The sequence below is a fragment of the Heliangelus exortis genome, chromosome 20 (assembly GCF_036169615.1).
Source record: "Heliangelus exortis chromosome 20, bHelExo1.hap1, whole genome shotgun sequence".
Lineage (NCBI taxonomy): Eukaryota > Metazoa > Chordata > Aves > Apodiformes > Trochilidae > Heliangelus > Heliangelus exortis.
The window spans coordinates 6,161,207-6,184,114 of record NC_092441.1 but is presented as its reverse complement, the minus strand read 5'-3'; the positions used below and the strand labels follow the sequence as shown (position 1 = coordinate 6,184,114).

At 58.3% G+C, this 22,908-nt stretch overlaps 2 protein-coding genes across 3 annotated transcripts; both read left to right on the top strand.

The window, feature by feature from the left end:
- Window positions 1-4,656: 4,656 nt before the first annotated feature.
- On the top strand, window positions 4,657-10,208 carry FADS6 (fatty acid desaturase 6). The gene is made up of 7 exons (XM_071764073.1): window positions 4,657-4,807; window positions 5,068-5,375; window positions 6,105-6,271; window positions 6,763-6,943; window positions 7,693-7,880; window positions 8,355-8,534; window positions 9,566-10,208. The coding sequence occupies exons 2-7, from the start codon at window positions 5,072-5,074 to the stop codon at window positions 9,713-9,715; spliced, it is 1,170 nt and encodes a 389-aa protein (XP_071620174.1). The 5' UTR covers window positions 4,657-4,807; window positions 5,068-5,071; the 3' UTR covers window positions 9,716-10,208.
- Window positions 10,209-12,294: 2,086 nt separating this feature from the next.
- On the top strand, window positions 12,295-20,189 carry FDXR (ferredoxin reductase). Of its 2 annotated transcripts, none has more exons than XM_071764005.1 (12): window positions 12,295-12,421; window positions 13,119-13,219; window positions 14,341-14,436; window positions 14,696-14,818; window positions 15,388-15,501; window positions 16,027-16,128; window positions 16,462-16,569; window positions 16,793-16,877; window positions 17,505-17,704; window positions 17,967-18,138; window positions 18,690-18,863; window positions 19,615-20,189. In XM_071764005.1, the coding sequence occupies exons 1-12, from the start codon at window positions 12,379-12,381 to the stop codon at window positions 19,743-19,745; spliced, it is 1,449 nt and encodes a 482-aa protein (XP_071620106.1). In that variant the 5' UTR covers window positions 12,295-12,378; the 3' UTR covers window positions 19,746-20,189. The 2 variants fall into 2 exon arrangements, with proteins under 2 accessions (XP_071620106.1, XP_071620107.1); XM_071764006.1 differs by lacking the exon at window positions 12,295-12,421 and adding an exon at window positions 12,907-13,023.
- Window positions 20,190-22,908: the final 2,719 nt, after the last annotated feature.

The following is a 22,908-nucleotide window of genomic DNA, read 5'->3' as shown; positions in this document are numbered from 1 at the left end:
CTGAGCCCTGCCTCATTCCCAGCCCCTCTCCCTCCTGGCCTGTGGAGCAGTGGTGGGAGCGGGCAGGGAGACCCCCACCTCACCAAGGGGTGGTGGGTGAGCAGATGTCCTGGGGGGCACTGAGTGCCAGGTAGTGCCATCCCCAAGATAAACTCGATGGAGTCCTCATCCTCCATCCCTCTGCTGCCAGACATTGAGGAGGCTGGAAGTGTCCCTCTTTCCTAGAGAGGGCAGAGGATGGAGCCTGGAGTTACCCTGTGGGAAAAGCTTCATGTGGGCGGCTGCCTGCAGGGACACGTGCGTGGCTGATCCCACTGGCTCAGGCTCGGGCACCAGGAAGGCATTTGGGAGCAGGAAGGCCTGGGGCTCATCTGTGCCACAGTTACAAGGAAAACCATATTTATTTTTTGAGAACCAGAGACCCTGCCCAGGAGCATTTTTCCAGTGGTGACCAGCACTGAAGTGATGGCTGGTTCCCTCCTCAGCCCCCCTCGCTGCCAGGATAGGACCTCCCAGCCCTTTGGGGTGGCACAAGAGCTTCCAGGCTGGAGGATGAGAGGGCTTGGTGCTCTCCTCATGGCACTGCTGGTGGAAGTGAAGAGGGATGGAGCCCGAGGTATCCGCACCGCACGCCCGCGTTGGGTAAGAGCCACCCAGGAGGTGACGCCAGGGACCCAGGGGTGGGGGCAAGCAGTTTCGGTCGGGGCAAGAGCAGAGGCACCCAAACCAGTGATTACCTTCACCCTGAGCTGCTAAGTGGAGGAAGTCTGTGATTAGTTGACACCTCCAGCCAGGCTTTGGAAATTAAACCGGGCTGGAGCAGGGGGTGGTGGATGACAGCTGCTTTATTCACTGCTGATATATAAAACTGAAAACACAGCCCGGGAGTGGTATCAGCATCTTCTGGTGGTGGTGGCTGAAAGGGCCAGTGGTGGATACACAGCCAGTCCTGAGGTGGATCTGGGGTTCTCGTGGGCAGGGGTGGATTTTGGAGCCCTGGGCAGGGATGTCCGAGGGCTTGAGGTTGGGTTTTGGGCTGGGTTTGGTTTTCCTGTGGAACTGGCTTTGAACAAATGTCCTGCACCATCTGCTGCTGCTGGTCTCACCTGGCCCTGCATCCTGGATTTACACCCAGGGCTGTCCAGGCTGTCCCTGGGCTCTGGGCTTCTTCTGTTTGCAGGTGGCTGTGTCCCCCCTCACAGGTACCAGGCATGTGTCTGATCCCATGTCAGGAAGATCCTCGTGGGCAGTCCCGTGGTGCAGATGCTGTGCCAGGGTCCAGCCCCACTCTGCAAACGAGAGATGCTCATGGTCTGGACCCTCCAGCCTGGCCAGGACCTGGAGGATCATCTTCCTTACCCCAGAACTGGTGGGACTCAGGTTCCACCGTGCCCTGTGGCCCGTAGAGCTCACAGCATGGAGGAGCTAAGCTGACATCTCCATTCCTGGCTGCTGCTGGCAGGTAAATCCTGGCTCTTCTCACCCTGGGGTGAACATCATTGAGGGTTAACTGAGCAATTCCCTGCGCACAAGTCTGGGGGGGGAGGGAGGGAAAGGGTCAAACAGGGACAAGGACAATACCCCAGTAATGCAAAGATGGTACGAATGACACTGGGATGTGGGGGTTTGCACCCCATTTCTGGCTGGGCAGTGCCCTTTTTGCTGAGGTGCAAGAGGCAGAATTGGGCCAATGCAGAACCTGGATGAGCCCATCAGCAGCCCCTGCACAGCCTGGGACAGGGCTGCGTGGCTTTGCCTGCCCCATCTCGCCACCACCCGGTCTGTGCCACACCAGCTGGCACAAACAGATCAGCCAGATTAGCCCACACTGGGATCCAGTTTCTTCCCGAAGCTGCTGAGTGTGAGCTGGAAGTTTTCCATCTCCTGAGGTGGCTTCTTGTGCCCTGCAAACAGCCAGGAGACCTGGGTGGGCATTTATTCAAGGTTGAAAGGGTGGCTTTGCTATGTCCTGGCAGGGCTGGCAGCAACCAAATGGCATCAGAGCCCTCCAGCACCTCGCCAGCCCCAGCCCAGCACCACCTGGATGGGGACCCTGGGGAGAGGCTGTGACTGCCCTTTGGGTCTTGGCCCCTGGGAGGGCACTATGACACCCTTAGCACCCACTGAGACCTCCTCACCCAGGGTGCAGGGATCAGGCTGGGTTCTCAACTTTTTTTTGATCCCACCAGCCCAGGGCTGAGCATCCCTCACTTTTGGCAATGTGACAGCAGCTGTATCACGGAGCTCCAACTCCCTCTGGTGCCTGCCCTGAGGCTCCCATCCTCATCCCCAGCTCTTTCCTCACCCACAGCCCCAGGGATGGAGGGATTGGGGTGCCCCAGCTGGCCATGAGGCAGCCCTGGGCTGGGTAAGAGGTGCCCAGCTCCTGGCGTGGCACTGCCCCTGGGAGCTGCTCAGCCACAGAGCCTGGGATGTGTCAGGGACCTTTGTGCCAAGGCCTGAATTTGGGGGGACAGAGCTGCTTTTGGGGGTGACAGAGGCAGGGCTTGCCTGCAGATGGAGCTCCCTGCTCTGCCCTTGGGCTCAGGGAGAAGGTTCAGGTGAGGTGTTGAATCCCAGGAATTTCTCCTTCTTGAAGACCCCAGGGCTCTGCCAGACCCCAAAAGAAGATGACAGTGCTCAAGATCTCCCTGCTGAAGATGGGATGGTGGTAATTAATCCCTCATTAATTTAATTACCCAAATGTGCCTGGCCTGAAAGGGGTGGGGGAAACCCCACCCCAATCCAGGTATTAAAAAAGTGAATCTCCCAGCTGGGCCAGGGGGAGGGAGAGAGGGACAGTGGTTTGGGGGTGTTGGGGTGCTCCTTCCTCCCTTGAGAAGGAGAAAGGGCTGCAGGCAGGTGACTGTAGGGGCCATAGGGGTTCTTTCCCCCTCCCCACAACCCTGGGGTCACGATCAGGTCTGCTCATGGGAGCCCTGGGGTGAGGGGTGGCAGCAGCTGCCAGCAAGAGCTCACAGCTCCAGGGATTACACTGATCCCCTGCAGCCACCCTGTGTGTGCTGAAAGATTTCTGAGTTTTTAATGTGTTGTGGGGGGGGGTTTGGTTTGTTTTTTTTCCCTGCTAAATTGCTTGTGTCCATGGTACAACAGAAATCAATGTCTGCTTTCATCCCTGTAATCTCAGCTGGGTCAGTGGGATCGGGGGCCTTGGCTTGCGTGTGGTGCAAAATCAGTTTCTTCTTCTGTAAGGCATCAAGAAAGTGGATTTAGGGCTTGAACCCCAACCTGCTGGCTTTCCTTGCAGCTCTGCAGACTCCTCATGGCTGCTGCTCTCTGTGAGCACCCACAAATCCCACCTTTGCTATACCTTAAAGCAAGAGACTCTTACGGGTTTGAAGCTTTGCTCGGAAGCCAAAACTCAACTTTTCCTATGTGTTTTTTCAACCCCCTCTTTCTTCTCTTCTCCCAGGTGGTCTCTGGTCCCCAGGGGAAAGGACTGGGTGATGCCACACACCTCCCCCTGCCCGTGCCAGCTGTGGTGGGATCCTGATGGCTCATGTTGGTTTTGGACATGGGGCTGATCCCCACCATCCTCCTCCTCCTCAGCCACCCTGCATAACCAGTTCTGCCCCATCCTGTGCTTGTGCAATGGCACCTCTGCCACCACTCACCTCCTGCCCTGCAGCCTTGTAGAAGGGCTGTCACCATCCCTTGTGGTGACATCCAAGGCATGACAAAGGTGACAAAGGCACCAGCCAGGAGTAGACCCAGCAGCCCCCCCCCCGATGCACCCCTTGGGTCTGACACATCTCCCCCCACCAGGCCGCACCCATGGGTGCTCTACCCAGCCCCTGGGTGATGAAAGCTGCGTTGTACCTCAGAGTGAACCCCTGACCTGCAGTTTTCTGGGCTTGGGACACAGAATTTATCAGCGCACCTGGCTCTGGAGATGATCTTTCTCAATGCAAGCTCTTGCAACATAAATGAAACCTCAGCAGGTCTCTAATGCACCCTCGGCTCTGTCCCTTTTGCAGCTGGCTTGACTTTTAATTTGTTATTAATTACCTTGACACCCCTCCCAGAGTATGTTGATCACCCACCGGGGCTTGGTGTATCTTGGGTGCAAGGTTTGCTCCCCTGTGTGTCCCTGCATGGTGGGCTGGCACTGGAGGTGCTGAGCCTGTCCCAATTTGGGGCTGGCTACAGCAAACCTGCCTTGCCTGAGGATTTGCAAAACAAAAAGAAATACAGCCCCACAGCAAGAAGTGATGGATTTTTAGTGGGGTTTTGTGGGTTTTTTTTCTCCATGTAGAAATGGGGCTCATGAGGTGCAAAGGCACCCCAAAGGATCAGGAGCAGGCAGGACCCGGCAGGCAGCCCCAGTCCCTCCTTCCCACAGCCTGCTCCTTGCTGCGAAAAACGCCGGTTTTCTCCCCAAAACGGCTTTCTCGCAGGACAGGCAACGCTTCTTCCTGCTCCCCGGCAGAAGCGAAACCCTAACCTGCTCCTCGATGCTCCGCTTGGGTATCTTGAAGCTATTTTTGGCACTCGGCTCCTTCTCCTCCAGCATTTCCACTGCCTTTCTCCACCTTTCCCCCCCTCCTTCTCTCCTTCCCCGCCTTCACCCTCCCCATCCCCCGGGCCCAGCGTCCTCCCCATGGCCACCGCCGTCCGCTGCAGCTCCCCGAACCGGGACACCGAGCCGTACTGTGGCCAGGGCTCATCTGCATCCTCCCTCCTCCCCGTCCTCCCCTGCTCCTCCCTTCCCCAACCCCCGCCGGCACCGCGGGGCACCCAGCCCGGACCCGGGCACCCGACGCCGGGAGAAGCACCCTGGGCTGGCGTGAGTAGGGGGCTGTGAGGTGTCCCCAAGGTTGGGGGGCTTGGGGGGCTCTGCTGCTGCTGCCCTCTCCGCTCGTTGCGTCCTCCCTGGCTCGGTTCCCCCCCCTCCCTCTTTCCCCCTCCCCCCCATCCCTGTCCTTCCCATGTCCTTCAGCGGGAGCTGCCAGGAGCGTGTCCGCGGGGAGTCGGGGGGCTCCAAGGGGTTTGGAGGGAGGCTCCCCGGGGCTGGCGGTGTTCCCTCCTATGGCCTCTGTCCGGCAGGGAAATGTCGCTGGAGGATGGGGACCCGGCGAGGCAGAGGGGACAGCGGGTCACCGGCCAAGTCAGCGGTAGCCCCCACCCCGGGGGTCCCCACGGCACCGGGACGGAGGTGCCGGCAGAGGGATGGAACCCGGGACCGGCGCTGGGTGACGGGGAGGTGACAGCCAAGGGGACAGAGAAGCGAGAGGAAGCCCTGATGGCCGAACTCTCGGAACTGGTGCAGAAGGTGGTGAAGAGCAGCAGCTGGTGGGACCGGCGCGGTGTGGACATCAGCATCCTCACCTGCAGCCTCCTCCTGCTCCCGGCAGGTAGCTCGGCACCCCCCAAACCATGGCTGGGGGGTCGGGTGTGTGTGTGTGTGTGTGTGTGTGTGTGTGACCTCCTCCTCAGGGCTTTCACACCGTTGTGCAGCGTCATTTGATCTGGAAGCCTCTTAGCAGCCTATTAAGCTCGTAACAAATCTGCACCGACCCCTTCACCCCGAGCCGCGGGGCACCCTGACCCCATGTGGGTGACGATGGCACCCGGGGAACAGCCTGGGGGGAGGGGACAGTGCCCGGGCCGATGGGTGCAGGGAGGCAGTGGCATGTCCCCAGCTGTGCTCTGCCGTGGGGTTTGGTGACAATGGCCCTGGCAGGGGCAGGAGGACACGGCCGAGCACAGAGCTCTGGTGACATGCCTGGAAAAAGCTGCAGCTGGCTCCTTTTATTGCTCCTTCTCTTCTCTTTGAACTCCTGGGGATGCTGAAATCCTGGCAGGGCTGGACATGTCTGCTGGAGCTGTGGGATGGGACCTGGCACCAGTAGTGGCCAGTGGCTCTGTGGCTGGAAGTGGCCAAACGTCCAGCAGGATGGCCAACCTGGCTGGGCTGGCTGGGCAAGGCAGTGCAGGGGAAGCTTTCTGGCTGGGGTGGGTTGGATGCCTACAGCTCCATCTGAAGAACAGGTTTAGGGCAGTGGCTGGAACAACTGGGTGTAGCAACGCTTCCAGCCCGGGTTAGAGGATCACGAGCTCCTGCCTGGCTGGTTTCTCCACAGGGTTCCTGTGCCTGCGGTCAGCCCAGGCCATCCCTTTCCTGGTGGGTGTCCTCATCCTCGGCGTGGTTCATCACACCTTGACTGTGAAGGGCAGCCACTTAGCCAGCCACAATGCCTTGACAGAGTCCAAGTCCTGGGGCAAAGTTTGGGCCATCTTTTTCATCGAGGTGAGCAGGGCCACAGGGTTTGGGTGGCAGCCCCCCAGAAAAAAAACCCATCAGCATCTTGTCAGAACCCCAAACCCTTCAGGAACAGCCACCAGAGAACAAGATAGATTAAAAACCTTCATGATCAATGTGCAAGAGGGTTTTATGAGAAGCAATGCTACAGCAGGGAGCACTGGGAACCTCCCTGCTTTTGGGGTTTGCCTGGAAGCAGCAGGGTGTGGGGACAGCCCCTGTGACATGCTGTGTGCCCAGGTTTTGTGTCCATCCCCTTGGCCATGGGGCTGCACGAGCAGGACAATGTGTTGAGGAAATGTTGGCAGTGGTTTCCAGTGTTTAATCCTAAGAAGTCTGTTTCCATACTGGTTTGGAAGCTGTGGAGGGTGGAGCATCTCCCCTGGGTTGCAGAACATCTCCCCTCGTGGGGAGAATCTCCCCCAGGACCCTGGTGCTTTGGCCACTGGCATCACCTCCCCTTTCTCTTCCCTCCCTAGCTCTGCTCAGCTTTCACAGCTGAACAAGCCACCTACAACCACGTGAAGATGCACCATGGCTACACCAATGTCATTGGCCTGGGGGACTCCAGCACCTGGAAGTTGCCTTTCCTGAACCGCTACGTCTACCTCTTCATTGCACCTCTTGCAGTGCCCATCATAACCCCTCTGGTTGCTCTTGGTACGTGTCCCAGTCACCCTGGGACAGGGTGTTGTGTCCCCACCAAGGGGTTCTGCTTCCTTTAGAGGCATCACGTTTACTTGCAGCAATGTGACACGGGGCTGCAGGGGAGGCAGATGATGCTGCACCCACTCTGTGGAAGGGTTCTGCTGCATCTCTCCTTCCTTCTGGTGCTCAGACACACATCACACCTTGGGTCAAATGTTGGAAGCTCTGGCAAAAGCCATCATGAGTCTGAAGTGTCCCAGATTTGTTCCTCTTTGGTTCAGACCCTTGACCACAGCAGGGCTCAGTGTCATGTGTAGGTTGTCCAGAGCATCTCCCAGGGTGTGTTTGCTGACCACATACAGGGTGGAGGTGTTGGGGTCTGTAGGGTGGGACACAATGAACTGGGGCAGAGAGAGGAGCAGCTCAAAGGGAATGATGCTGCCATGCAATGAGGGAGAGAAGAGCTCTGAAAATAGTAAGAGGCTGAGGAGGCCTGTCCTGTGAGGCTGCACACAGCTCTTGGCAGTGCCCAAAGTGCAGATGATGGGTAAGAAATGAAGCTGCAGCCAAATCCTGTGTGGTGATGCCCAGGTGGAGCTGCTGCTGGGGGGAGGTTGTGAGCTCCAGCCCCATAACCCAGTGGGTCAGCAGGGCTGGGGGGGTTGGTCCAGCCTGGAGGATGAGTTTGCTGGCAGCTGGAGGAGCCATGGTGAGGAATCATCAACACCTCCTCCATCTGCTGCTTCTCCTTCCTTGCACAGATTTGTTGAGGAACGTGGAGTGGAAAGCAGCTCTCCGGACCCTCTGCTGCATGGTTCTGGGGCTCTACTGCCATTACTGGCTGCTGCTCCATGTCTCAGGCTTCCAGTCACCATGGTCCACCCTGCTCTGCATGCTGCTCACCCGCTCCCTCCTGGCCCATCCCTACATCCATGTCAACATATTCCAGGTAAAGACCTGAAGCTCTGAGATGTTCCAATGGTGCTGGAGGCAGGAGAGCCACCACCCTGTGCTGGTGACATAACCCTGGCACTGCTGGCTGGAGCTGCTTCGGTTGTCACCTCCCTTGTGATGTTGTCCTCCTGGGAAGGTGCTGGGATGGGGGGTGGTGGCCCTGGGAGGAGGTCAGGGGAGAAGAATGCAAAGGTCCTGGGTTGGCAAGAGGCTGGTGGCACAAGGTGGTGGCACAAGGTGGGTGTGGGACAGATCCCAGCTGCTCCTTGGTGGCTCCAGGGCCAGACAAGCCCAGGAGGGAGCGGGTTTAGGGATGAACCCACCTTGGGGATTGTCACCAACCCCCAAAACGTGGCTCAGCCTGGCTGTCACCTTCGTGTCCTTGTGTGGCTGGAGCTGTGGTTTGCTCTGGCAGGAAGGGGCTGGGGTGTGGGGGTGCCCTGGGGTCCCCACCCTCCCTCTCCCACAGCACATTGGCCTCCCCATGTTCGCTCCCGATCGGAAACCCACACGGATCCACCTGATGAGCCTGGGGGTCCTCAACCTCCCCCGAAACCCCCTGCTCGACTGGTCCTTTGGCCACTCACTCATCAGCTGCCACGTGGAGCATCACCTCTTCCCCAGCCTCTCCGACAACATGTGCCTGAAGGTGAGGCAGCCCCAGGGCTGGCAGAATGTGCTGGGGGGTGACATGGGGACCAGAGCATCCCTCTCCCTGCCACCAGCCCTCTCTGCTCTGCTCCACCCATCCCTCACTGCTTTGCAACAGCTCCCAGCCCACCTCCCTCCATCCCTGGAGGTTCTCCTGGTTCTCCTGGGTTTTCACTCCCTGCCCCCAGTTCCAGCTGGAAGCAGCAGCATCCCAGTTGCCCAGCATCCTCCTGACCCTTTCCATGGGAACATCCCCATGCCACCCAGCCTGCCATTCATCCAGTGTCCCAGCAAACCTCCTGTAGTTACTGGTTGCTCTGAGATGGGTTCGAAACAAGAGCTCCCAGCACAGCCCCAGCTGAAAGGGATCCCAGGGCAGGTCCTTCAGCGTGGGATTCCCAGTCTCAAGTCAAGGGAAAAATTAAGAAGCAGTGAGAAGGGAGCAGGAGCAGCAGCAGGTTTCAGGTCGTGGCCTTTGCTGGAGCTGGTGGGGCTGGTAGGACCTGCCTCCTGCAGAGGTGTCTTGCAGGGAAGGGGTAATTACCCTGGTGGAACCTCCCAGCCCCACTGCTGCGTGGGCACACAGGGTGCAAGGGATGAGCGTGGGGGGGTGGGTGGCTCTGCCCCAGGGCACCACTCCTAACCTGGGGCCTGTGCAGACATTCTGCCCTGGTGAAGTCCCCGTGTCACTGCAGCTGGAAGCCACCAACCTCTTAATTCTCATACAATCCCAGACTGGTTTGGGTTGGGAGGGACCTTAAAGCTCACCCAGTTCCAACCTCCTGCCGTGGGCATGGGCACCTCCCACTGTGGCTGCTCCAAGCCCCATCCAGCCCGGCCTTGAACACTGCCAGGGAGGGGACAGCCACAGCTTTATGGCAAAGATGGTGGTCTAGCTGGTGCTGCTTTCTCCTGCCCTGTCCTGGACATGTGGGATGGGTCCTGGAGAACTCGGTGATGCCTCAGCCTGGGAACTGTGTGCAGACACTGGGACATCCCCCCAGAGGTGACTCTGCCTTTCCTCTGCAGATCAAACCCGTGGTGTCCCAGTACCTGAAGCAGAAGAAGCTGCCATACAATGAGGACACCTACACCTCCAGGCTCCAGCTCTTCCTCCAGAGATACGAGGAGCTGATGGTCCATGCTCCCCCCATAACAGAGCTGGTGGGCATCCAGTGAGGACAAAACCCCCAGGCTCGGGGGGCTGCTCCCCATGGGGACTTGTGGCAGGGATGGTTGGAGCAGGATGGGGGCTCTGCAGACACGTGCCTGGGATCATCTCTCCCCAGCACCTTGCTTTTGGCTTGATAATTATGCACAGAACGACCAGGGGGGAGATCCGGGCAGCACAATGCCATGGATGGAAAAGGGGGATCCCCAACCCCCATATTCCCAGCCACGTCTTGGTTTTATCCACTCTGCTTCCACTCCTGGGGAGGGGAAACCCCAGTCTGCTGTGGGACCTCCCTGCAGCAGGGCTGGGGGGATGCAGCTCTGTGTCCAGAGCATCCGGAGCCAGTTCCTGGCTGAAAGCCACTGGGATCTGCAGGATGAGGCTGCAAATATTGGCTCAGGGAAGGGACGTGGCTGTGTCACTGCTGCCTGTGCTTTGCCTGGCTTGGGGGTAGATCAATCCCTTCTAGGAACAATGATTTGGTAATTTCAGCCTTAAGGTGTTGCAGTGAATCCTCTTTTTTCCCAGGGGTTGTTGCTGGAATGTTCCATGCCCAGGGCAGGGCTGGGAGGACCCTAGTCCCAGTGGGGTTGGATCTGTACTGGGGGACTGGAGGGGACCCCAGACCCAATCCTTGGTGTTGCAAAGGTTCAGCAGGGAATTTGTCCCCCATCCCACCCAAAAACCCATCCCAGCATCATCCCAGGTGAGGAGCTGGCAGCAGGAAAAGGCAACCAGCCCGACTGGGAGCAGGGTGGGAGTCAGGGCATCACCAGAGGGGATGAGGGCATCACGTCCCTCTTCTCCTTCACCCAGTGCAGGAATGGCCTCAGACCCACTGCAGAAGTGTCCCCAGGTGGCTGCTGTGACACGGGGCCAGAGCTGGGATGGGTCCCCGTGCAGCAGCTCCAGCATCCTTGGGGATGGGGGGGAAGGTGGCCCTGGATCCATCCAGCATGACCCCTTTGGCATCAGAACCAGGGAATTAGGGATTTATCCTGGGGGATGCCGGTGCCCAGGGCTGGTTTTGTCCCCTCTAATGGGCCCCACGCCACTTTATCGATTCTCAGGACATTGTGAAACACACAAAGGGCAAATTCTTGCCCTTTGAGCACGGGTTCTGCTGGGTCTGGGGGGGGGGGGGGCAGGAGGTAGGGAGGGGGAAGGCTGAACCAGGGTGCTCCTGGGGTCACCTGGGGCTCGGGGGTCCCAGAGACCCTCCCCAGAGCTGCTCTCCTGCCCCTTTTGGTCTCTTCATTGAGCACCAGAGCTCACGTGTGCTCAATGTGCCAGACGAAAGGTGCTCCCCGCTCCCTCGGGAATTCTCGGGAGCATCCTTGGGAATGCTTTCGGTTCTGCTGGGGTCACCTCAGCCTGAAGTGTCCCCGGGCGGAGGGAGGAGTCTGGGCACAAAATGCTCCTTCTCCCTGGCTGCAAGAAAAATGGGTACTAAAAAATGTTTGTAAACGCTGATGGAAGGAGCAGCCCTTTCCCCAGCTGGGAAAAGGGGGAAAAGCTGGGAAAACGTGGCTGGTGTTACAGGCAGTGCCATCTAAAGGCAGCTGTGTGCCAGCGGGAGGGAATTTATTGGGAAACACGTGGATTATTCCCTGTCAGCAGAGGTCAGCAGGGGAAATGATGATCTCTGGGGGACCCGTGCTCAGAACCCCCTAAATTTCTGCATCGAGCAGCGCCCCAGATTTAAACTCAGCCCTTTGGGGGGGCGATTGCAAGGGGGTCAGAGCTGCACCTCCAGCCTCGTCTCTCGGGGTTGGGATTTGCTGAGCTGAGCTGGGGCCTCAGGGCTCGGGTTGGGAAGCTGTCGGACAGCCCGGGCCTCGCCGCATCCCCCGGAGGAGCCGTGTCCCGGGACCAGCTGCCCTTCCCGGGGCGGCTTTGCAGGAGCCCAGGAACCAATTTGCGAGACCCAGCAAGAAAGCCGTGGGGTTTAATGACTCTTATTAAAATCGGCTTCTAGCTGTAAACTCCTCTCGTTCTTAATTGCTTTTAAAAAGCCCCGGTAGCGCTCTCCTGCGCGGTTTGGCATCTGTACAAGCCCCGAATGCCTCCTGGCCCTGGGGAGATGATTTCCCTGCCCCGTGTGTCACCCGGGGCTGAGGAATGACGGGGATGCTCTTGCACGGGACGTGCGAGTCTGTGGGTTTGAAATGAGCCGAGTGATGGGGAGTAAGGTGGGGACAAAGCAGGGACGGCGGGGGGAGCCGGGGCAGGAGCTCCGCACCAACATTAATTATTAATTATCCTTCTGCACGGATGTTTTATCTTTTCCTGCGGGTTTCCCCCGGCGACGGGGTTAAAAGAAGGGGGGTTAAAAGCAGCCCCGCAGACACCCACAGCCAATCCCTCCCGGCAATTAAGGGATGCGGGGATGGAGCCGGTGCGGGGAGCCCCGGGTACCGCGGAGGCCTCGCCATAGAGAGCGGCGGCGCGGACGGCCCCGAGACGGCCTCTCCCTGCCGGCCTCTCTATGGTACCGCGTGTTTCCGGTAGCTGTCGGCTGCCATTGGCTGGAGCAGCGTGGGCGGAGCGCCGGTTCCCTTTGGGGGCGTGGTTATGCAAAGTGAGAGCCTTTCCCGTCTCACGATTGGTTGGCGGGGATGGGGGCGGGGCCTCAGCAGCCGTAACGGCGGCGGCGGCGGCGTCCGGGATGGTACCGGGCAGCGCGTGCTGGGGGGGCGGCGGCTCGCGCGGTGAGGGGCGGGGTCTGTGACGTCACCAGGAACCTGGCGGGAGAGGGGGGGACACGGACACGGACACGGACACGCGTGTCCCGGGAGCGGGGGGACCAGGGCTGTGAACCGGGGCTACGGGCCCGAAGGGCTGCGCGGGAAACCGACCCCGGGGGGGACCGGGACCGGGACTGGGAGAACGGAGGCTGCGGGAGAGATGGGGCCGGTGGGGAGGACAGCGAGCGCGGGAAGCAGGGGCGGGGGAACCGGGGATGTAGGGGCACATGGGACCGGGAGGTACCGGGGCTCCGGGGGAAACCGGTCCCGTGGGCCCGGGCGGCTGCGGGAGCCGTGCCCGTGCTCCAGCTCTGGGGGGCTGCAGGCCCGCGGGTCTGGGTTGCGGTGCCCGGTGCCCGGCTCGGGGGCAGCTGACACCTCCCCGGTCTCCCTCCCCGTCCCAAGGCCTCGGGTTTGGCGGAACGCGGGAGCCGCCGGCCTTGACCTCGAGGCGGTTCCGCCTCAGACCCCCCGGGGGCCGAACCACCGGGCCGGTACATAAACCCCGTCCGCCCTGCGCAGCCCGGCTGGTGCCATGGCCCGCGTGGGGGGACGAGCCCCGCTGGGTGGGTGCTGGGCTCCACGGGAGGGCTGTGGCGGGGCCCGGGGGTGGTGGCACTCGAGTGGCATCGTCACCTCCTGCCTGTCCTCCCTCCCGCAGCGCTCAGGAGGTGCCTGTCCTCCCCGACGGCCCCCGCCCCTCGTGTCTGTGTCGTGGGCAGCGGTCCCGCCGGCTTCTACACGGCTCAGCACATCCTCAAGGTACCGAGGAATGGGGGGGGGTGAGGGCAGGGACCTCCCGGGGCCTGGGGGGAGCGAGGGCAGGGACCCCCCCTCCCAGAGCTGAGGGGGTCTGGGGGCTCCCAGTCCTGCTCTGTGGTGTCAGGGCAGCCCTGTCCTGGTTTGGGTTTCCTTCCTCCTCTTCTTCCCCTCTCCCTGTTTGCTTCAGTATCCTGGGAAGATTCCCTCTGTTCCTCTGCCTGTGCTCCTGATCCGTCCCAGCCTGGATCCCTGTGTTCCTGCCTCCAGCTCCCCGTGGCTGCTGATCCCAGGAATCCAGCCTGGACTTTCCCAGGGCTGCCCTGACCCCACAGAGCCCTCCTGGGCTCTTCCCTTTGGGATGGGCACCACTGTTCCCATCCTTGGGCCATCAGAACCAGACCCAGGCCTGGTAGGGCTGCTGCCAGTGTGGCCTCAGGGATTTTTTTTAGGGTTAAATAAGTATCAGAGATCCACTTTGCTGAGAGCTGTGGTCACCTCACAGGGGTGACACCAACCCCTGTGCTAAGGGAGTGCACAGGACAGGCTCTCCTGCTGCCTCCTCCCGCAGCTGGAATAAAGCAGGATCACCCCAGAGTGCTCCTTTTCACCTGGGATGATCCTTTTCCCTGGGGGTGATCCTTTCCCTGTAAACATTGGTGCTTTGGGCAGTTGGGACCTGAGACCTGAGGACAGAACTGGGTGGCTGGCACCGACCAGGGATGCAGCAGCTTTGCCCCATCATTAAAAACCTGCTGCCTTGTCCCTGGGACATGTTGGGGAAGAGCTGTCACTAATCCTCAGGGACAAGTTTCAGGGCTACTTAATCTCTGGGAAGCTGCTGACTGGAAATATAAGATAACAAAAGCCTTGCAGCAAAACATCTGTCTGAAACCCCTTTTGTCAGCCCCCCAGGTGCTACATAATCACCAGGTTAGTCTGGAAGAGGAGCTGGGGAGTAATTGGTGGTGGTTGGGGTCATGCTGCAGCTGAACTGGTAGTGACAGGCCCAGCATCACCCTGTGCCTGGAAGAGGCTGTTCCTGGTGATAGGAACCCCCCTCTCCCTGTCCCTCCGGGGTTTTTCTGTCCTCATCCCTGAACTATGACCTCCTCCTCCTGCAGCACCACGGTGGGGCCCAAGTGGACATCTATGAGAAGCTGCTGGTTCCCTTTGGACTCGTCCGTTTTGGAGTGGCTCCAGACCACCCCGAGGTGAAGGTTGGTGCTTCCTCCAAAAGATGGATTTTTAATTTTTTTTTACCTTTCCAGAAATGGTGGTGGGAAGAGTGCCAGGACACAGCTGCGCTTATCTCCCCGGGCATTATCTGCGGCTGTCGCTCGATAAGAGTCCCGGAATAACTTGACTCGGGGAGGGGGAGAAGCATCTCAAGGCTGGGGGAGCTGGGAACAGGGCCCTCCTGCCAGCTGCTGGCCTTGGCTGGGCCATCACTCCCTGGTGCTCCTCTGATCTTGGCAGAACGTGATCAATGCCTTCACGCAGACGGCGCGCTCGGGGCGCTGCGCCTACTACGGGAACGTCACCGTGGGCAGGGACGTGACAGTGGCAGAGCTGCAGCAGGCTTACCACGCCGTGGTGCTGGTGGGTACTGGGACAGGGCTGCCTGAGCTCCCCAAGTGTCCTGGGCAAGGCCTGAAGGGTTATTCCCCATGGGTATCTCAGGGGGAGGGTTTGGAGGAGGTGTTTCTGGGTGTCTCGTCACCCTGGTAGACTCTTAGGGCAGCTCTGGTGCTTTGAGGCTTTTCTGAAGCCTTGCAGGGGATATTTGCTGGAATATGGCATCAAACAGGGGTCTCTGAAACCCTGCTGCAAGGGGCAGGGGTTGAGGAACTTCTTCCCTTTGATGGCTAATACCTCTTTCCACCTGATGTGGGTTTGTCCCTCTTGTTCATTCCTCAGCTTGTCAGGCTCTGCCTTGGCCCAAGAAGATCAGGTTTGGCTCAGGAGCCCAAGGGGTGGGGTGGATGGAGCCCAAGGGATGGGGTGGATGGAGCCTCTGTGCTCAGGCTGTGTGTAGCCCCTCCATGGGGTGTCCTGGCCCTCAGGAAGGTTTGGCAGCTGTGCAGAGAGCCTGGCAGCAGCTGGAAGGGGAGATTGGTGTTTTGATCTCAAACCCTGCACATCTCTGACTGAGTCTGCTCTTTCCTCAGAGTTATGGTGCTGAAGGCAGCCGGGTGCTGGGGATCCCAGGGGAGAACCTCTCTGGTGTTTATTCAGCCCGGGAGTTCGTGGGCTGGTACAACGGGCTGCCTGAGAACCAGGACGTGAGTACAGCCTTGTGTTTCCCTGCCCTTCCTCCCTGTCCTGCATCCAAATGAAGGCATTCAGTTCCAGATTAAGTCCTGAAAGCCCCACAATTGGAAAAGATTAGCAGGCACCATGTTAAATCCTTCTTAGATGGTCAAAATGTGAACAATTTGCACACCAGTGAGAGCGGATTAGCTGGCGCTCTGGGCTGGCAGCACGTTTTGGCCAGGCCAGATGGGACCCTGGGGGGGGGGATGATGCTCTGCTTTGGCCTGAGAAGGTTTTTTGGCCAAAAATACCTCCTGCTCCTCGAGATGCCATCACAGAAAGAGCAGGACAGGGATTGGCTGGGATGCCTGGAGCAGCTGTGTTGCTGTGTCTGCTTGGGGAAGGGGCTGGTGTGGTGTTTATCTGCACCACCTCTTTGGGTTTAGGTTTGGGGTTGGTTTCTTTTGAGGGGTGTGAGGGAGGGAAATCTGGGTGGTCAGAGTGAGTCCAGGTGGGGTGGATTTACTGATGGATGGGTCTTTCTCTCCCTGCAGCTGAAGCCTGACCTGAGCTGTGAGACAGCAGTGGTTCTGGGTCATGGCAATGTGGCACTGGATGTCGCCCGGATCCTCCTGTCCCCACTGCAGCTCCTCAGGGTGAGCCACAGGGTTCTGCTGTGAAGGCAGCAGCCTGGGGCCCAATTTCACTCCCTGCTGCATCTCAGCAAAACCTCAAACTCTCCTGGCTTTGGGAGCTTTCCCTGAGGAAGGCTGTTGGCTCTTGGGGGTACCCCGTGGTTTCACAGAGCTGTGCCAGGGGCTTTGTGCAGAAGGAGGTGATTTGTTTCCCATCCTTACCCAGGATCTGCCTGCACAGCCTGCTTTCCTCCCCTGCTTTTCTGCTGATATTTTTCACCTTCAGAAGCTGTGCCTTTCCCCCAGCTCCCTCCAGATCTGCCCTCGTCCCACTCTCCTGTCTCTGTCTTGCAGAAGACAGACATCACTGACTGCTCCCTGGCAGCTCTTGCCTGCAGCAAGGTGAAACGTGTCTGGCTGGTTGGGAGGAGGGGACCTCTCCAAGTTGCTTTCACTATCAAGGTGAGGCTGGAGGTGCTGGTGGGCAGCTGTGTTCCACAACCTTCAGCCCCAGCTGCTTGTTCTTGATGGAGAGGGGTGGTCTAGGGGTGGATGGGGAACCCAGATATCCTCCTTCCTGCACTCATTTGCTGGCCCCTAGCCTGGACTGCTGGGGAAGGAGACCTGGGGCTGTTGGATGACCTTTTTGCACTGGGGGTAACATCTTCCTACTTGGAATTCTCAGGAGCTACGAGAGATGATAAATCTGCCTGGGACCAGACCTGTCCTGAACCCTGCTGACTTCACAGGCCTTGAAAATGCTGTTAAAGGTGAGGGAAGTTCCTCCAGACAAGGACTTAACCCTGACAGGCAAACATCCAGGAGTGCTTTGCAAATGCTCATAATATGCATCAGAGAAGCTCCTGCCCTGTGTTCAGTGTGGCAGCCACTGGCCATGGTGTGGCTCAGTGCTAGGAGAAAGACAAGGGAACAGCTCATTTCCCTGTTTGTGTGGCCACTCTGCTGCCTGAGAGTGATGCTTACTCTGAGTGATGAGGACAGGAGGTTCAGGAGGGCTGGGGGAACCTTGAAGGAGAGATCCCAAAGCTATTGATTTAAGAGCTTCCTACAGAGCTAAAAAGAAAACTCTGAGTTCAGGGGTGTCCAGGGACCTGCTCTTCTCCACAGGCTGCTGCCTCTGAGCACCAGCAAGACAGCAAAACTGCAGGCTTTGACTTGTGTGTCCCACTGGCTTCAAGCCTCAGGAGCTATCCTGGTCACTTTGATTTGCAGTTTGTCATCTCAGAAGCGTGGGACTCCCATTGACAAACTCCAAATGGACCCTCGGATACCACTGAACCTGCCTGGACAAGCTCTTAGCTCCCTGCAGTGTCCCAAGGTTTTTTTTTTTTTTACTGTGGTTCCTCTCCTGAAGCTCACCCTCTCCTCCTTTCTAGATGCCCCCAGGCCCAGGAAGCGACTGACTGAGCTGATGATCAAAACAGCCCTGGAGAAGCCTGGGGAGAGGAAGATGGAAGGGCAGGCAGCAGCTCCCAGGGAGTGGGGGCTGAAATTCCAGCGCAGCCCCCAGGCAGTGCTGCCCACGGCTGATGGCAAAAGGGCAAGGGGCATCCGCATGGCCCTGACCCTCCTGGAGGTACAGGCTGCTGGGGATGGGGCAGGATGCCCTTGGGAACCTCCTCCAAAGGCAGCTTTGTGTTGGAGGGGCTGCTGGCAGGTCCATGGGGAAGGCAGTCCCACCACCACGAGCCTCTCCCTGTCTGAAGGGAGCTCATTCCATGCTGCTGCAGAAAGGCTTGCAACAAATTCCCAGGGCTCAAGGGTGCCAAAGGGGACTGGAGGAGGCTGCTGCTCTGCATCTGCTGACTGGTGGTCAGCAGCCTGTCTCTCTCTCTCAGGGCTCAGGTGACACTGCCAAAGCTGTCCCCACGGGAGATATGGAGGAGCTGGAGTGTGGGCTGGTGCTCAGCAGCATTGGCTACCAGATCCTGCCCCTGGACCCAGCAGTGCCCTTTGACACCCAGCGTGGCATCATCCCCAACAGCTCGGGCAGAGTGGAGGGGGTTCCAGGTCTGTATCCCTGGGGATATTCATGGGAAGTCATGGGATATGCCAAGTGCAGCTGGGGGGGTTGGGATGGGAAGCTCCATTTCCCAAGGACATGGATAGAAGGTCACAGACTTCAGTCATAGAGTGGCCACTGAGAGAATGAGCTGTCTCTGTCAGGTGTTGGGACCTGGCCTGTCCCCAGCTCGTGTTGGGAGTGTCCAGGTTTGCAGCAAACAGTGCTGTGTAGATTTAAAGCTGTGTAGATGTGGTGCTGAGGGACATGGTTTAGTGGTGACCTTGGCAGTGCTGGGTTAATGGTTGGACTTGATGGTCCTGAAGGTCTTCTCCAACCCAAACAATCTGATGATTCTGTTGGCCCTTGGAGCCTGTCACTAAAGTGATGCAGCTCAGTGCCAGTCTGCAGGTACACAGATCCCTGTGACAGATCCACACTCTGTGCCCACCTCGGGCAGATTCTCCCACTGCCCACAGCTTGATGTGACACCCAGGGAAGGGCTCACAGCCAGGAGGATCCCTGCCCTCCTGCTGGTCTGAACTGTGTGTCTGTGCAGGTCTGTACTGCAGCGGGTGGGTGAAGAGAGGACCCACAGGTGTGATCATCACCACCATGAACGACAGCTTTGACACTGCCCAGTCCGTGCTGGAGGATCTCCAGGTGGGGGTGCTGGATGTGTCCTCCCGCAGAGAAGGCTTTGGGGCTGTGGGGAGCCTCCTGCAGAGCCGAGGTCAGTGGGAGTGTGTGTGTGTGTGTGTGTGTGTGTGTGTGTGTGTGTGTGTGTGTGTGTGTGTGTGTGAGCCACTGTCACAGCCAGCAGGAAGGTGTGACACAGCCAAACTCCTCCTGGATTGGGGTGTTCTGGGGCAGTGAGTCCCAGAAGCCACTTTTGGGAGTGGAGTCCAAACCAAGGAATTGTGTTGTGCTGCTGTTCTGTTGTTTCAAAGCCCAGGGAGAACAGCACTTAAATTCCCTCAGCACCATTGCTGAGGTTAATGACCACTTTCTGGGAAGGGCCATTAAAAGCATCACAGACCTTGGCTTAAATGTTACTGTCACTGCCTAGATAGTGAACTCTTCCTTCTGAGTGGCTTTCCTGGCATTCCTTCCAGGCAAGTTTGGGGAAAATATTAAAATACCCAAGGGAGCAATTTGCTGTTGCTGTCTTTAAGGGCGTTCAGTGCAAGTTTGTGTTTTGCCTCCAAACCACCTGAGGTTGGACAGTGAACTGGAAGCTGTTGGTGTCCCCTAAGGTGATGCCACACTCAAAGGTCTGACTGCCCCGAGTCACCTGGAACCTGACATCCCTTCCCCTCCTCTCAGGGTTAGGATTTATTGTTCCTCTGTGAGGCTCAAGTCTGGTGCTGGGCAAGGGCAGGGTTTGCTGGCACGTCAGGTCAGGTCCCTGCTCACAGGGAGGTGAAGCTGAGGTCATTATCCCTTGATGAACTGATCTCTCCTGTCTCTTGCTGTCACCCCAGGGGTCCGTCCTATTTCCTTCTCAGACTGGGAGAAGATAGATGCTGCAGAAGTGGCAAGAGGCAAAGCTGCTGGCAAACCCAGAGAGAAAATAGTGGATCCTCAGGAGATGCTGCAGCTGCTCGGGCGCTGAAGCAGCAGCAATGGGGATGGACGTGGTGCTGGTGCTGTCCTGGGGCAAGCACAGGGCCAGGAGCACAGGGCTTGTGCCTGGGGCTGGTGGCCACTCAGGGGAGGTGTGTGATGACTCGTGAGCCTCTCCAGTAACCGTGAACTTTGGGTTCCTGAAGTGTCTCTAGACACGTGAGGCTGCTGGCTGGCCTTGCGTCACTGCAGCCCTGGGGATGATTCTTGTCCTTTGGGTCCTTTCAGCATGGAGTGAGATGTGGCAGGTGAGGGGAGTTGTGCACCTGGCAGGAGGCCTGGTCAGACATATGGATAAGTTCCTTGTGTCTTGCTGCTGCCCCCTTTAAGCCTGAAGCCAAATGGCTTTGTGGCCTTGTCGTGTGTGCCTGAGAAGACTTCTTTTATTAACAATTATTTTTTAAATAAACCCTGCTGGGAAAGCCAAACTGGACCTTGCTGGAGTCTGCCTGCTTTGTCTGGTGTGTGCTTTAATCCTGGAGCAGGAGCCAAGCACCGTGGCTCCTGCCATGAGTCCCAGGGCAAGGCAGCTCCTGTGGTCTGGGGAGGAGGGAGCCTTGGCTCTACACTTCTGGTCAGCTCTGTGCAGACCTGAGCATTCATTTGCTTTGTGCCTCCTGCAGTTAAACCCCAGCAGAGCCTGGGTCCTGGCTGGTGGGGTGTGGTGGGATAACAAGTGTCAAATTGCCTGGTTCTGGATCTGGAAGGATCCTGCACTTCTTGGTGCTGCCCAGTGCAAGGGATGCCTTGAGCCTTGGTGGGTTTGTATTTTTTGGTTGGTTGGTTTTTGGTGGGGTGGTTTTTTGGTTGTTTTTTTGGGGGGGATTTTTGGCCTGTGTCTTTTGAAGCTTATTAAATGCTTCTCTTAGCCCAAATTGACAGTGGTGACGGTGTCCAGTTTTAAGCCAGATTACAAGCAATGAGCCATAATCTGCTTTTTATCCCTGCTGCAGGGGCCATGTCAGCCTGGCCCCCTCCCTTTCTGGGCCCCCCCACCACCCATTCTGTCCCCAGCCCCCTCTGCCTGGCCTGTGGGAGCAATGTCACTGTTCAGTGTGTGAGCACTGGCAGCTGCTGGGTGGCTGCATGTTAGAAACAAACCAGGCTCTGGGATGGAGGCAGGGGGTAAATGGAGCCAGGGCACCCAGTGGGGGGGTGTTGTGGGTCCATGCTCAGCCTCCATCTCTGCCCTCTCCTGTGGTAGAGGATTTGCCCACCCTGCACTCTTCCCATCACACTTCTGGTCCAACCTTAGGCAAGGAAGATCTTTTTTTTTCCCCCCCTCTTTCTTGTTTTCTTCCCTCCTTCCTTTTTTTTTTTTTTTTTTTTTTCCTTTCTATTTAAATCTCATCTGCAAGCTCATTAAGAAACTCAGGAAATGTGATAGTGGGAACTCGTATGCAAAGGGGCAATAAAGCTTTTGTGGAACAGCTGCTTGCGTGCTGTGGCTCCTTCCAGCTCCTGCCTGGTGCATTCCTGATGCCCAACTCTGGAGCAGGAGGTGACATCAGCTCTGGGCTGGGAGGTGAATAAGCACTTGGGGAAGGGGGGTGTGGAGGTGAGGGGGTTGCCCTGGGTGCAGCCACTTTGGGAGGGAGCCCAGCCAGAAGGGTGATGGGGAAGGGATGTGGTGGCAGCATCAAATCCACAGGTGTTGGGGAGGGATGGGAGGGCTCTTCCCTGGGGTTTTCTCCCACATCACCTTGAACGTTGGTGTCAGGGTGTGTCTGTAAGGCTGTGGTGCTTGGGCCGTGCCCAAACCAGGGATGCTTCAGGGTAGTTTTGGGGCTGTGAGAGCAGATTAAGGGGAACCCAGTGTCCTTGCTCAACCCAGAACTTGGCCAAGGCCCTGGGTTTAGTGCTGGGCTGCTGGAAAGCCACGGGATGAAGAAGGTCAGCGAAGGGCAGGGATGGAGGACAGCGACAGAATCACCACGATTATGTAAGTCCCTGGTCAATAACCTCCAGCTCCCCCTTCCCCTGTGTCCCCAAGCCCCAGCCGGGTATCCTGCTCTCTCCCCAGGTCTCTTGGTGCTCTCCATCCCTCTCTCCGGGCACTGGTGGCCGTGTCCTTGTCCCCTGTCCCGTGTCGTTAGGTGGCGCTGGGAGGACGGTACCGGGGAGCCGAGCGGAGATTTGGGAGGGGATGGACCCTGCACCCTGCAAAGCCCCAACCTCTGCCTGGGCTCTGGGCAGGCTCCTCGCAGGCTCCCATTTGCCTTCGGGGGCTGCTTTTAATCCCCATTCACCTTGCGGGTGGTTGCTCCGGGCACGTCCCCACCTCGGTGGGCTGAGGGGTGATGGGGGAGCTGCCCCCCTCGCCCTCTGCTCTCCCCCTCGTCTCTAAAGGTATTTTCTGCAGCGAGGAAGGAGCTGGGAAGGTGATGCTGTGACTGACACCCAGCTGCTGCTGGAAAGAGGCCTGGAAAGCTGAAAGTCATCTCTGCCAGCTCTGATCTGGACTTCCCTGCTCCGAAGAGTGAGAGCTCAGCTGAGCTTTAATGAGATGCACAAAGCCGGAGGAGATCAGCAGCTGGTGAGGGATGTGTGGCTGGGCAAGGCTCTGCCATTCCCTTCCTGCACTGTGTTGCCCTTGGTGTCCCGTGGGCTCCTTCCAAAGGGTGCAGAGGAGAAGGAGCCCATCACAGGGGAGGGGTCCTTGTAACCTCCTGCTGCTTCTTTGCACTGCTCTGCCTCAGTTTCCCCCCTCTGCAGAGCAGTGCAGGATAGTTTCTCTTTGTCCTGGGGATCTTGCCTTACACAGGCTGTTGGGCAGCTTGAAGTAATCCAGGGAAGAAGCAGGTCTGAGACCCCTCAGAAGCTCCTGATGATGTTGGATTTTGCAGTTACAGCTGAGAGACCAGTGCCGAGGCTTTCTCTGGCCCTGCTTGGCCTTTTCAAATGAGCATTCAGAGCCCCCAGAGTGGGAAGTCACCTGTGCTCTGGAATAAGGGAAAATCCACCTCGAGTGGATTCCCAGCAGCCGGGAGCTGTGCTGCCATTTAAAAGCCAGCTCACGCAACCAGAAAAAAAAAAAAAAAAAAAAAAAAAAAGGTTGGAAAAGCCTTTTCACAGCATCCCTAATACACAGTTTTCCAGCGTGGCCGTAGTGCTGGTGTCCGGCCCCACGCTCCCCACCCCCCCAGCCCCTC

Excerpts from the sequence above, each read along its gene's own strand:
- FADS6 (XM_071764073.1), top strand. The coding sequence starts at position 5,072 with ATGTCGCTGGAGGATGGGGACCCGGCGAGGCAGAGGGGACAGCGGGTC. Across the intron at positions 5,376-6,104 it reads CCTCCTCCTGCTCCCGGCAG|GGTTCCTGTGCCTGCGGTCA; the intron begins GTAGCTCGGCAC and ends GTTTCTCCACAG. Across the intron at positions 8,535-9,565 it reads CCGACAACATGTGCCTGAAG|ATCAAACCCGTGGTGTCCCA; the intron begins GTGAGGCAGCCC and ends TTTCCTCTGCAG.
- FDXR (XM_071764005.1), top strand. The coding sequence starts at position 12,379 with ATGGTACCGGGCAGCGCGTGCTGGGGGGGCGGCGGCTCGCGCG. Across the intron at positions 14,437-14,695 it reads CAGACCACCCCGAGGTGAAG|AACGTGATCAATGCCTTCAC; the intron begins GTTGGTGCTTCC and ends TGATCTTGGCAG. Across the intron at positions 16,129-16,461 it reads CCCCACTGCAGCTCCTCAGG|AAGACAGACATCACTGACTG; the intron begins GTGAGCCACAGG and ends TCTGTCTTGCAG.